Genomic DNA, 14,853 nt, shown 5'->3' on the forward strand with positions numbered 1-14,853 from the left:
TACAGCCGTCAGTGACACATAGATTTGAGTGTCATCTTCATAGTTGCGGTAGGACGCATTCAATAAATAAATAAAAGCTTAAAGCAGTACTAAGTAACTCTTCCCCCTAGAGGCCATAAGCGCAACTGCAGGTGTCGTAGCAAGTTACGATTTTTTAACTTATTAATTGTCTTGGAGAGTAAATACTACGCTGACAGGAAAGGCGAAGGGAGAGAGGGTTACTGTGCATCCAATTATACAATGGAAATATTTTTTTTCACTCAAACTTGGCTGTGAATACTGTTTAAAGTGACGTTAGCCCGCAGTTAGCTTTGCCCGTTAGCATGTTAGCTTCTTCTTCGTGATTTCATTAGTGTGTATTGCTTTCTCCGGACCGGTGGCAGTCAAGTTGCAAACATGGTTTTCTGGCCAGAGACACCAGGGGCGGATGAAAGACCCTCCAATCATCCCATAAACACTTGTATTACCCCCACAGGGACTACGAAAAGGATTTATTAAGGTAAACACGTTACTTAGTACTGCTTTAAAACGTACTATGCACTTGTGAATTACGGCATTGTGGGTTTTTATTCTAGCTTTCTTTATATATATATATTAAATACATTTTCTATCTACTTATTTTTCCTAAAATACATTTCTAAAAGGCACTCAATAAATAATTCATCATATTACACAACAAATAATGACAGCATGATTGTATATTTTTTGGCAGCGAAATGAAAATGTTCCGAAATGTGACGGAAAATGCCGAACACCGCGTTGCATGTTGGGAAATTACGACTATCCGCCATCTTCCGTCTTCTCGAGCTAGGAGGGCAAAATAACAACCCCTTTTCCTTGATTTCCTTCACACAATAAAGCTGTTAACGGGCTGAAACCCGGCCGCTTGAGTTAACGCTAGTTGCGGACAGACACGGGGGGGGTTGCACCGACTTTCCCACCGCCACAAGTCTCGCAGATCGCGGGTTTAGAGGGAGGTTGTCAACATGGGCCGCTCTCGTAGCCGCAGCACGTCGCGGACAAAACACTCCAAAAGCAGCAAACACAGCAAGAAACGGAGCCGATCGCGGTCCAGATCGAGAGACCGAGAGCGCTCCAAGAAGAGGTCCAAGTCCCGGGAGTCGAAGCGGAACCGGCGCCGGGAATCGCGCTCTCGATCCCGGTCGAACACAACCTCGTCCCGCAGAGAACGAGCCGCCTCGCCGCCCGAGCGCATCGACATCTTCGGCCGGACCCTGAGCAAAAGAAGTGCCCTGGATGAGAAGCAGAGGAAGGAGGAGGAGGAGAGGAAGGCAGAGATGGAACGACAAAGGAAAATGTGAGTGCGTTTTGGTTACTTTTTGCACCAGCTCGTCAAAGCTATCATGCTATGCTAGTTAGCTGTGCGCAGGCTAATGCTAAGCTGCTAAACGGTGGGCTAGGGTTAGCATTGGGAAGGCCTGGCCCCTTGAGGGTGTCTGTCACTCCTGTTTCCCCAGTGTGAAGAGTTCAATCTAAGGACATTATGATGTGGTTACAGTAATAGCTAAATTGACTGGTATTTGTGGATTAGTCGTGTCATAACTGCACGCATCACATGACAGGTTTATTGTATTGATTTGCATATTGTGAAATGTTATTGACACTCTTGGATTTTTAATTGGTGTAGGTTATGTTAAGTTTCTCATTTGTTGTACACGAACAGAAAAGAAGTGACATAAGCCTGGCAATACAATAACTTAAATCACTTTACATCCTGGGATATTCTTGGAATACAAATACTTTCCATGATAACAAACCATTGCAGATATAAAATGGATTTGGTCACATAAACATTGGAACTTTTCAGTGAGGAGAATGGACTAGTCCAGTAGTGACCTGGCAGCTAATGGAGAGGTTCTGCTGGTCACTTCTCTACCTTTTATTATTGTTAAGGTTCTTTATTTGTCATTACAACAACTGTGCAACAAAATTTGTCCTCTGCATTTGACCCGTCCTTCAATGCCACTGGGATGACCTGTAAAGAGCAGTGGGCAACCCCAGAGCCGCATCGAGGGACCCATCTCCAGATGTGGAGCTTGGCTGATGGTCAGAATCACCTATTGTACATGTTTTTAGTGGTAGGGGAAACCGGAGTACCTGGAGGAAAGCTATGCAGACATGGGTAGAACATGCAAACTCCACACAGGAAGGCCCTGTCCCTGGTGGGAATCAAACCCGGGACTTTAAGTTCTAGCTGTGAAGCACGAGCGCTAATCGCTGCGCTATCATGCTGTGGCTTTAGCTAATTACTTTATGGACAATGTTTACTAGTTCCCTCTAAGTCAGGGGTGTCCAAACCTTCGAGAGCTGCATATTAAGTTTATACTGCATTGAGTGCCACAAACCGGAGGTCAATGCAGTGAAACATTCAACTGGGTGCATTTAAAAGAGGTTTTAACTGTGTCCTGCACCTATATTTAGACTTAGAGGCTTAATGCTGCTGTTTTTGAGGCTATAGTTGTGGAAAATGATTACATTTGCTGTAAAAATTACCATCTCTGGTAATGTGTCCCAATTTAACAACAAGCTTAAAGGCCACCAAAACTTGGTCTGAGGGCCGCAGTTGGCCTCCAGGCCGCACTTTGGGCACCACTGCTCTAAATGACTGATTTCTTTGGCAACAGTCATTTTGCAACGGGCAATATGACTATATTAGACAGTCTTGTGTTCTCCAGAGCTGACTTCGTCTTGGAATGTGTTCACAAATGTGTTTATAGCAAAATAAGACTTGACCAAAACACAGGTGAATCTCAGTTCCTTATTGTCACGTAGCCCAATGGTAACTAATTGCTTCCTGTTTGCCTTTTACACAATATAAATCACTGCATGTTATCACTGTAGTAAGACTCTTATTGTGTAAGGGTCAGACAGAGACAGAGCATCACATTACAGAAGAATTACATCATTAGGGACTTCTCAGACAGATGCCAAGTAGCAACAAGCATTTACCAAACTTAGTGTTATAAGTATATTATAAGTATATATTGATTATCACAAAGTTGAATAGACTAGTATGTTCATATCTCCAGTGGTCAATATGAATGTGATATCATGATAAGAAATTGTGATAAAATCGAAATCATGTTTTTGTAATCATATCGCCCACTCCTATTTGATACCAAACTTTGTTGTGAATTAGGAATATATTATTTCATATTTCCACACAAAATTAATATTACCAGTGTTATCATTATATTACTATTTTGTTTGTGTATATTTGCTTGTCAGTCAATGATGTTGTTCAAAAGGCATAATCAAACATGACAGACATCACTTAAAAGTGTAACAGCCCCTGCAACGTGTGATAAATGTACCTTTTCTCAAATACTACGATAATTCAGAGAACAGCTGCAGCGGCAGTGAAACGCTGCAGGACGAGCTGAGGTCAGCGGCCCTGTCACTCCAGACTCCTAAAAACACTTGAAGTCCAGCGCCCTGGTGTTATTAGGGTTGGTCACTTCTGTCAGCCCGCACGTCCTTTTGTTGTGTCCTGTGGTTTGGCCCGGGGCTCTCCACACCTGAAACCCTGCAAGGGCTGGGTCTGTTCAGTTTACTTCAAGCCATAATGACACCTGGTTTATGACGTTAAAATACTCTCAAACTAACATTTCCTACAGCAAAATACCACCAGAAAACAACACATTAAAATGTCTAATTAATCCCAGACTACACCGGCTAAGGACACCAATGATTCATACTAGGGCTGAACAATTAATCGCATTTGCAATTTTATCGCAATATTACTCAATGCGATTTCCAAATCACAGAGGTACGCGATAATGGCCCATGCAGCTGATGGCCGCGGCCCATAGAGGTGAATGGAGCCACGAGAGATGGCGGCGACGTCCACTCCACCGCATGCTTTTTTGAATTTCTTTGTCTAGTTAAGCTGCACAGTAGATTGTGGATGTACGGTGAAAATATCAGCGTTTATGATGCAGCCATTGCAAAGGACTATTGTTTTCTCCGTTAGCATTGCATTAGCCACAGCGCTATTCACTCCATTCACAGTATATATACATATTAGTATTTAGCCACTGTTTGCGCTGCTTTTGCTGGTATTAGCGTAGCATTTGTATGTAGCTTGCCTTCATAGTTGTATTTAGCAGTTTCTTTTCTGTTTTAACACAGCTTGGCACCATCGCGGCTTACAAAAGTTTTAATGATGATGTGACAGCGTGCTCCTCCGTGGGGGCGACCCCCACAAAAAAGTGTGTGTGTGGTGGAATCAGAAGTGTGTGCGGGGTAGAGTCGATACATGCGCGTAGATGGTGGCGTGCGCGTGCTCTGTGGAACGACGGCGTTAGATGCGCTGATCACAGAAACTCCCTCACCGCCGACTGTCTCTGCCTCCACAGAGATGAAGATGAGCCTAAAGAGACCTTTTACAACTTAAAAGGAGGCTTATGTTTGGGATAAAGATAAGAACTTATCTCATAAGCACTGACTAAAACACAATTAAGATGCAAATGGCAAGAAATTATTACTAAAAATATTATTAAGGACTAAAAAGTAGGTAATATTTCAAGTCAGTTGTAAATATTTCATAAGTGGGGGGAAGAAAAATCTAAATAAAATCAAAATTGCAATATTGATTGAAAACAAAAATCACAATATTGATTTTTGGCTATATCTGTCCGCCCTAGTCTATACCGTACAGTTGGTTGGTTTTACACTGCACAGCCCTAAAGAGTTGGACCCTTTGTGGAGCTCTGAGTATCAGCCCAGGACTCTCCACACACCTGAGAAGCACCGCTGCCCCACACCTGCTCTCCCCCGTGCCCTGCGCCTCACTCCTGTCTGCGCTAATGGCCCCAGGGCCACTTAACAACGCAACGAGATGCAAATGCGAAGCCACTGGGACTCTTCAGATAAGGACAGGCCTCGAGCTCTGGTTTCTCAAAGGCTGACCCAGTGAAATGAGATCTGAGGGAGGCAGCTCAGTGTTGTGACACAAGCCAACCTCCCAGCCTCCATTGGCTTCCTGTTTAGAGTCGCTCTGGACAAAAACAGTTGAATATAAAGGAAGAGGAACTGTTTTGGTGTCCCTCGGCGTGGATCAACTCTGAAACTATTTTAAGGAAAGATGGGAGCAAACAATTATTGGAACTCGTCTTCCGCAGTTACTTGGAATCAAATCAATAAGGTTATTCTCATGGTTGCTATTGGCAAATCGCAAAGATTGTCATTATTTAGAAAGTACAATATCAACAAATTGGATAAGATGGGACTTTATTGATCTCACAATGGAGAAATTCACTTGTTACTCAAGAACTCTCGGGGGTGCAATAGACAGGAACATGTGTAATCAAGTATCTCGAGGTTTCAAAAAGTCAACATTGGCAGTGCAGAGTTTGTTGAGGTCTAAACTTGCAGCTTTTATACTTCAAACACAGTTCGAATGCTGGAGAGGATTTTAAAGTGACCGGCTTGATTAAAATCCATATGCCAGACCCAAACATAAACTCCAAATGGATTAGAGACTCATTAAAGACTTTTGAGTGTTGCAGTGATTTTTCTGACCGCACTGGCCCTCTGTGTTGTGGCCCTGTGGCTGCGCCCGCTGTGAGCTCTGTGGAAATGGCCGCAGAAACGAACATCATCAGCAGCCGCAGCGGGCTGTGGAAAAGCTGCACTCAAACTGTTCTAGTCATAATATTAACTGCAGCACAGTGCCTCACGCAGCTTCAGTGACGGTAAGAGTGCTACAGAAGCGTCCGTAGTTCGAGCCGCTTTGAGTAAAACAAGTCTGATCATTTAGGTTTTCCACCTGCTGTGCGGTGCCATATAGAAGAGCAGGGGTCATGGCTGTCTTACATAATTATCGTTCCAAAACTCAAAAGCAAAATGGAGCGATTGTCTTCTAACTGGAACGTTCATGCCGTAGTTGAGTCCTTGGGCAAGACAAGTCGCCAGTGTGAGCGATTGGTGGTAGATCAAGGGGCCATTGTTGAAGAATGACCGTGTCGAGAATCATCTGGCGGTCATGGACGCCATTTACCACCACCGAGCGAGTAGAGCTAGTAGAGCACATGCTTTGTTCAGCCGATACTTTTAGATAGCTTATAATTAATTATTTAATGTATTACTTCATTAGCTTTAAACCAAGTCGCATTTGACTGTGAGCATTTCCAGATGAAAGTCTTGTTTTATTCCAAAAGAAATCCTCAAGCAGCATTGTTTGGAGTGGGCGATCGTGTAACAGAGAAGATCTGTAAAAGGAAAGAGCACTCTAACTCCCCTATTTCCGATGCAGAAAACGGCAAGTCTGTCACTTTTCATTAGAGATCTACACAGTCCCGCATAACCGTTATTCCTCTTGGCCCTAATGTGTCCGCCCTTGGTTTCATCTGATGGAGCATTAGACAAACCATTGTTACTGTAAATCGTTACTTCTCGAAATCTTGTATCCCCCATGAATAACAGAGCCATTCTTTCCACAGCCGGCAGCAGGAGATCGAGGAGAAGCTGATCGAGGAGGAGACGGCGCGGCGCGTGGAGGAGCTCGTGGCCAAGCGCGTGGAGGAGGAGCTGGAGAAGCGCAAAGACGAGATCGAGCGCGAGGTGCTGCGGCGCGTGGAGGAGGCCAAGCGCATCATGGAGCGCCAGCTGCTGGAGGAGCTGGAGAGGCAGCGGCAGGCCGAGCTGGCCGCGCAGAAGGCCAGAGAGGTAACGCTCGGTCGTTGGGAACGGAGCCCCCCCCCCCATTCTCTCCTGTACTGCCCCCCCAGACCCGACCCACTGCCCCTACCTCTGCAGCAAAACGCTTAACCACAAAGCGCCACCTTACATACAGGTTACTGAAAGACTTTTAGGATATTGGGAGGAAGTAGTTAACTCGACAAACGATTTCCCGAACTGTCACGATTTAGTCTTAGAGCTACATTTGATAGGGGCGTGAGTCACATTTTTTCCCGCAATAATAGTTTTAGCAATAGTTCTGCGCAATACACCACATTTGACATCGATGCCGGACACTGTGCCAGCCTCGGCGTCATCAGAGCGTATTTAAAATATTGCTGGAATTAAATGTGTGGCCGTTAATCGCACCGCAAGACCGGTCCTGACAAGAGACGAAAGACATACACACTTATTCAACCTATTTCACTTCACGTTCATCACAAGTTAGTGGCCAAGTCCGTTCCCCAAAAGTCCTGCGAAGAAAAAATTGCTTTTCGACCCCCTCTTGCCCCTCCTGCGTCTTTAGGAGAAAGCTTTCGCGGACTCTACGGTCCTCAGTTGTGGTGACTGAGCGGGCCAAGTAAACGCCCGGTGACCCTGACTTACTGTAGGAGCAGCTCCTCCATCCCCCCCGCTTACCGTCCCACCTCCCTACATTTCTGTTTAACCTCTTACAGGACATTCGGAAATCACCCTTAGTGCCATTTTGAGGAATCTACGCATTTCTTTTAAGAGCGACTATTTCAGATTAAGGGCAGAAAATCTTTTGTCTTAAAAAACAAAAAAAAAAAAAACTACAAACATTTTCATTATCAGTCTTTTATAGAAACCCACTATTATAAAGACTTTTTACCGTCTTCATCACATATTTATTTATATATTTTTGCCATTTTAATTCCTTCCCTTCTCTCTCTCTCCACTTGGACATGCATGTAAAAATGTTTCCTCAGCCGCTGTGGGACTTATAGCCAGCCACATCCTGTTTCCAACTGTCTTTGGTCTTTATCTGTCAACAAGTATTTTTATTTTTTTTTACAATGAAGCCAATCAAATGTACTGTGTTGTGTTCTCATGCCTTGTTCTCCTATAGGGCTGCTGCTAAGTACTGCTAATGTTGTACATCACTGTAAACATGTTGTTTTTACTTTGGAAACACACCGTTCCTAACTAGCATTGACTTCACTGACGGCAGAGTTCAGCTGTGTCCTGTACTGTAAGTGTGGTGCGTCTCCCTCACACACAGAGCACACACTGCACCACTCATAGACTTTACAGACACAGCTCGCTCCAAGGTCTATGCTCCGGCGGGGAAATGGCCATCACATCAGTAACACACTGCAAAGGTGCCCTGCAGCGTCCCATACTCACTCACTGAAGGAGTTACAAACATTTATACTTGTGTAATTGGCTTACTCACATGACTATTATAGGGCTGTGATTCTCCAGAACAATACTTTTACTTTCACTTCAGCTCAATCATTAGGCCCTGTCTACAGGAAAGTATAGGCACATGTTTTGGCTACTCTTACATGGAGCATTGGCAAATATATGTAGTGCAATGTACGAATACAAAAAGAACCGCTGATGTGGCATAAATACCTGAAAAGTCAAGGATTGCCAAATAACCATGACTCCACGAGGAGCGCTGATAGAACAGGGTCAGCCTTAAGAGGACACCTTTGTCTTGTGTCGAGGATGAGATGGTCCTGCGACTGGGCCTGTGTCAAACACTGCGGGATGTGGCTGAACATGTTACTGATGTGGTACTGAGTACCCAGAGTAATACAGAGGAACGCCCATACTACATCTACCTCCTCCGCACCCACCCAGCCAGGAGCGCTTCTGTCAGCAGGGGGCGCACTCCGGACCAGACAGTAATACATCCGTTTAACGCTGATCTTTCATCAGTTGTGTAGGTACACAGGCAAGGAAAAGCGTAGGTATACGTGCATTGGTGAGCCAAACCTATTCCCTACTTTATTATTTAACTTTCTCTGCTTTGAATAATGTTATTCTTTAGACTGTGCTGTCTGTCATTTTTAAGTGTTTATGAGTGTGAAGAGTGGGGTTCTCCCTTTTTCATAATGCAGTGCAATGTGGCCTAGGTATTTGTAAATAATTTGAGGGCAGCGCTAGAGGGAGGGCTTAAAATTGACCGAGGGCTGATTTCTTCCCTACAGTTTGTGGGTTTAGAAGAACTGTGGATGAGTGCGCAGTGACACGTGTGCGAAAGGCTGAGCAGCTTCTGTGGAGTGACTGAGTAATGTTCGGTAGCGCTTGTAAACCAGTGAAAGTGTGTGTGAGACCATTAGAGGTTTGTGCGTGTGGATGTTTACTGCGGTTGTGACCAGAGCCCGTTCGTGCGCTAACATGGCACCGTCTCTTCCATCCAGGAAGAAGAAAAATCCAAGCGGGAGGAGTTGGAAAAAATTCTGGAGGAGAATAACCGCAAGATCGCCGAAGCTCAGGCCAAACTGGTACGTCCCTGCAGTGCACGACACGCCTGTACCCCAGCACGTTTTAAACTAATGCATCAGGTTTACTTCACATTAAAGCAGAGGAGGACCACATGTACCACATGTACCACATGTACCACATGTACCACATCTACCACATGTACATGTTACCACATGTAGTGTCATAATAGCAGAGGAGAATACATAAATGCCAGTAGCTCAATTTTTCTTATAAATAAGTTAAATAAGTTAAATGTTCAAAAATACCATTTAGAGGATTTTGAGGATTTGTTTACAATTTAAAGGATAGTGAGAGTTTAAACTGTTAGTTTTGACCAAACACATTCCCAACATTCCTACTGCTTTTCTCAGGAACCCAAACCTTCACAGGGTTTATAAGCACAGTTCACAACTTCCAGGGTCACTTCTCTGGCTTGCTGTCACAGTAATGCCAACAAAAAGTAGCCTACAAGCTCGCAACCGATGAAACATTTTGTAATTGACCTTTCGCAAAAGCCCCATCCCTTAGTTATTGTTGGGAGCTCCGTCAGAAAGAAGAGTTGAACATAGAGAGAAGTGCGTGTTAGTGACTCTTTTCGGTGCAATGCAAGCGCAATATCCTCCAAATTGAGGCAGAATGGGTTGCAATGTGATTAATTAATTAAAATACAAAGGGGACACTTCAAGGAAACGGCAGTCTCTTGCCCTCAGTCACTTAAATGCGACCTGCAACTGGCTGCAGTGGCTCTGTCTCCCCCGCGGCTGTATATATTTTTTCAGCAAGGTAGCTTATTAATCATGATTCTCCAACCGCAATATCCTGTGTGCGCTGACAAAATACAACCACACGCTGCTGAAATATCGAGGCTCTGCTTAGAGCAACTAAACTAAAAGTGAAGCAGGTACAACAACGTTGGAGTCGACAGTTGCCATTCATGAAGGATTAGCTTAATTGTGTGTGTTGCTACGCTACAGAAAGTCTTTTTCTTTTTGACAAAGACACACATCAGTATTTATTTATCCTAATCACCCTGGATTGAAAGTGGTGACAAGAGAGTTAATTTAAGTAGCTGGATCAGTGCTGTGAATGTGTCTGGGCTGGAGCAATGACAACTGGCGCCTATCAATCTTGTAAAACAACAACATGTGTCCTCGTCCTACATGATCAAAAATATTCCGTGACGTTTCAATAGTTAAGGCTCTGTCCCTATTTTCCCATTTTTAAAATGTGGCAGAGGGAACTAAATTTAAGCTGTTTGTAGAGGACCTGACGTCTTACCAACTGTATTTCATTCCTAACATCCTAATTCTTCACGGGAATGAGTCGATAAACACATTTGATTGCTTTCAGGTAGCAAAGCAGAAATATACTATCACATGCTAAAAATCTAGTACAACACCTTTAATATATTAATACTGACCTAAAAAACGGTTACAGAAAAAGCCAGCTTGATTGAAAGTCTGATTACCCGCTGGATCCTGCCAAACAGGCCTTAAACACAGGCAGATGACTCAGGGCTCTACATCTGCCTCTTCCTGTGATAAAACGCCGACTCTTGGCCTCTCCACAACAACCCAATAAGTTAAAGTCCTTTGGCAAAACTCCCTGAGCTGAGTGGATTTGAGAGGATAGTTATCAGCCACAGTTAGCAATAGCAGAAGGCTCTCTCTCCTTGCTTTTCTATTCTTTATTCCAGTCGCTCGCTCTCTGTCACAGCTAGGAGAGGCCAAGTTTGCCTAATTTGTAAAGTGGTGTTTATTTGATTCAGTCCCCATGTAGACAAACATGGACTTAAGCACTAATAGAAAGCAGAGGGGAGGAAGAGCCAGTTCTTGTGGATTCAGGATTTCTTTTTGTACTATCCTTGTTTGACCTTACTACTGCGCCGTCAGACTTGAGGTACACAAATATAAAATACCTGTTTGGATTAACAACAGTTAGTAGTTGTGGTGGGTGTTATAATTTCACACCAGTGTAGTGGCAGTTTATGAAGAGTAGCCTCCTAGTGCAATTGTTAAAATCATAATTTAAGATTTTCGAAAAAAAAATCTGAATTCTCATAGAGATGATGTTTACAGACGGTGTTTTTGTCCTTTTACCAAGTCTTCTGATTGGTTGAGGATATACCGGGGTAGGCAACATCAGGCCCTGGGGCCAAATCTTGCTCTCTCGCATAAAACCTCTGGCCCTCAAGATTGTTTTAAGGAATGTTATTACTCAATTCAGAGATTAAAAATCTTTTAAATTACTAAAAAAAAATGTAGAATGCTGTCAATTCCTTTTAAAATGTCTTGGCATAATACCCCATTTGGTCATATTCTGTATGTACAACAATGGCATTTGTAGAAACTGGTGCTTTAAAGGGACTATACAGAGTTTAAAAATGTTAAAACCCCTACATGTTCCAGCCATGTCCTAATATGTAGAATTAGCCCAGATCTGTTCACCACAACTGCCTCTAAAATCCTGCACTGTCACTCAAAAGGTGTTAATTCGGGTCCGAAGTGCCGTCATGCATGAGCTTGATATAGAAACTGCAGTTACGCATTAGACCTGAAGTGGCAGTAGTGAGCATAAAATGACTAGCTTGCATCTAGCCACTTTAATGGTGTACAACGTACACAATACCCAGTTTTGGGAAAGTAGTATATAAAATTAGTCTCACTGTCCCACTGAGATCAAGTATCTAATTTCCAGGGGAGTCTGGCCCCAGAGGCGAACCTATTGTACATATTTGCTCATGTCTTTTGCAATTATTTTTTATTTTTATTATCTCTTTTTTTTCTCTAGGCCAGCAGCAACTACTTAAGTTTTGTCAGAGTTCACCTGTAGAAAGTTATTTTGCATCCACAAGCTAATCTGTTCCACAGGCCCATGTTCACCTGCCAGTGACACGTAGGTCTGAATAAGAGAGGTCCAAGGATTGACCCCTGGGGAACACCACAGGTTATGGCAATCTTGTCTGAGACACCATTCCCAATTTCAACAAAGTACATCCTGTTCTCGAGATAAGACTTGGAACGAGTTAAAACAGTTGCAGTTTTGTAACCTTGGTAGTAAGATCCCATGGTTCACTGTGTTCGAGGCAGCGTTCTGGTCCAGCAGAACTAAAACTGAGACTTTTCCCGTGTCCCTATTCAGTTTTCTAGCTTGCACTCCCTCAATGTTTCATTTGAATTTTATTAAAAATGCAGTAGGCTTTATTTTCTCTACTAAATCAGGACCAAAATGATTCCAGGCTGATTAGAGCTGATCTTTAGTACAGTTTTAAGTTCGTTTGACATTGATAACTTTCATGTGAAAACTGTTACTAATGTTAGCATACATTAGAAATGGTAAAAATGCTACTAATGATCTTTATCCTGCCTTTCCAACCCCAGGCCGAGGATCAGTTGCGAATTGTGGAGGAGCAGAGAAAGATCCACGAGGAGCGCATGAAGCTGGAGCAGGACCGGCAGAAGCAGCAGAAGGAGGAGCAGAAAATCATCCTGGGCAAGGGCAAGTCCCGGCCCAAGCTCTCCTTCTCGCTCAAAGCCACCGAATGATACCCCCCACCCCAAAACCACCCATCCCACCAACCAACGAACCAACATGACGCGCCCTGCCTCCAGTAACCCCTGACCCTGCGACCTCCTCCCTCCAGCTCTCCTCCTCTGTGGACCGCACGCTTCGTTCTTGGAAGTGTTACCACGCAGAAACCCCTCCCCAAAAGGAAAAGGGACGCGAAAAAACCCCCAACACCCTCCGCCGCCGGACTTTTGCACATTGCAGCGGTTTTATTTCATTTTTAGGGATGAACTTTTTTTCTTTATTTTTTTTTTCCATGTAGAACGCTTGTCCGATTTTGTTTTGAGTCTTAAAAAAAAAACAGTTCGCTTTTTTACATGTCTCCACAGCCAGCAAAACTATGGATTTGTCCCTTTCAGTGGTTTCAGGACGTTTTCAAACCTCTTTCAATATTCTATTCTTTTTTGATATGTTGCAGTTTGATACTAAAATCATAGGTTTATATTCTTATAGTACAATTCTACAGTGATTACCCTGCAATAAAACAGTAAAAGTTAGTGTTATCCCAATTCTAATTTTTGTCAATCGAATCCAATAGTTTTAGCTGCCGATGGGGTGTGAATGAAAACCATGGCCAGGCCAGTAAAAAGCTAAGAAACTTCACTCCCATTCCATTGCTCTCAAATAGATGTGTGCAGTCTTTGCACTGATGAAAGTTTATCATGAAATCTTGTAAAAAATATCCTTTATCAGACTTTAGCATAATGCGAATGATGACTAGAGGGGTATGGATGCTTCCTGAGCCCACTGTATTGCAGGACACAAATTGTGCGGTTGAAAAATGTGCGTAGGCTCTCTGTCACTCAGTCCGTCTTCATGTGCAGTTTGGGAGTTGGCCTGTGGCTTTCCTGTTTTCATTTCTTTTTAAAATAAGTGACCTAACGCGGTAACAAGTTCATTTTTTTGGGTTTTGTTTTACTTTTTTTTTTTAAAGCACACTTTGCATCCCGTCCAGCTTTGTCCATTCTCTAACATTCTGGTGTCAAGCTGGTTTCTTAAGCTCTAGTTTTGTTCTGAACTTGCGCAAATATCCCGCCCCCCCCAAAAAAAAGAAGCTAACTCCCAAACTGCTAAAACTTACGAAAGAGAATGGATTTTATTTGTATGTCATGCTACTATCAAAATCCCAATATCTGCTCCTTATCACAGGGTTTAGATCCTAGAATATGAATGCTAACTGTTTTGATTTTTCGACTGGGGGAAAAAAAATTGGTGCAAAAAAAACAAAAATTCGTAAATTCGAGTTCTGTCCTTGATATTTGATGTTTACGGAATAAGGCGTCTTGGTAAGTCGTACAGGATGGACAAGTTCAGGTAAGAGGCTTGAGGTCATGCGTGTGTGTGTGTGTGTGTGTGTGTGTGAGGTTATGCATGTATGAAAGGGTGATTGCGCGTGCGAATGGGAGAACATTATGACCTTGAGCTGGTGTATCGAACATTTTTTCTTACGTTGTGGGATTTTTAAAAAATTTGTTGTGTCATTTTCCCCAGTTGTCAAGGGACTGAACCGTTCAATAAATCCATCGAATGCCTCAACGGTTGTCTAAAATTACTGTACGTTTGATCATCCACAAACTATAGAACTATAAAAACTATAAACTAACTAGGAAACTTGTACAAAGAGACCTCAAGCAGCTCTGATTAGCGGAACCAATGATGTGTTCACTTACAAAATATATGTGAAATAAAAAAAGGACATCATTAAATGCATGGGGGTGTATATGTCCCAGTTCATTACTCTATTGACAGTGCATCCAAGTGTAATGGAGTTATCGCATAAGGATTGACACCTGGAGAAACAAGTGCGGCTTTTAAAGTGTATTTTGGAAAGTTCATACGGACCAACACATTATCATTTACTTTTACTATCAGCTCTACAGATTCTAGGCGAGACACTGCATGTTTTGGACCAGTTTGCTCACAACAAAGTTACTTTCATTTGGAATAAACACATTTCCTATATTCACTATAAGCTGTTGAAAGATTGCACTGATTCAACATTTCTCCGTAGATTTACATGGAAAATTACGGCAGCCATCTTGGGGACCTCTGGTTAGTGCATATATCAAGCAATGCATCTTTCCTGAATTTGATAGATGAGCCGAACAAAACCTTAAAGCAATACTA

At 43.0% G+C, this 14,853-nt stretch overlaps 1 protein-coding gene across 1 annotated transcript; it reads left to right on the plus strand.

The window, feature by feature from the left end:
* Positions 1 to 770: 770 nt before the first annotated feature.
* Positions 771 to 13,759, plus strand: LOC306968232 (arginine and glutamate-rich protein 1-B-like). The gene is made up of 4 exons (XM_079563569.1): positions 771 to 1,318; positions 6,465 to 6,690; positions 9,096 to 9,179; positions 12,540 to 13,759. Exons 1-4 carry the CDS (start codon positions 987 to 989, stop codon positions 12,702 to 12,704), a joined length of 807 nt encoding a protein of 268 aa, XP_079419695.1. The 5' UTR covers positions 771 to 986; the 3' UTR covers positions 12,705 to 13,759.
* The last annotated feature ends 1,094 nt before the right edge of the window (positions 13,760 to 14,853 follow it).

Source organism: Gobius niger (assembly GCF_951799975.1).
Source record: "Gobius niger genome assembly, chromosome: 9".
In the NCBI taxonomy this organism is placed as follows: Eukaryota; Metazoa; Chordata; class Actinopteri; order Gobiiformes; family Gobiidae; genus Gobius; species Gobius niger.

Coding starts and splice junctions, on each gene's coding strand:
- LOC306968232 (XM_079563569.1), top strand. CDS start 987: ATGGGCCGCTCTCGTAGCCGCAGCACGTCGCGGACAAAACACTCCAAA. Junction 6,691..9,095: donor CCGCGCAGAAGGCCAGAGAG/GTAACGCTCGGT, acceptor TCTTCCATCCAG/GAAGAAGAAAAATCCAAGCG. Junction 9,180..12,539: donor CCGAAGCTCAGGCCAAACTG/GTACGTCCCTGC, acceptor TTCCAACCCCAG/GCCGAGGATCAGTTGCGAAT.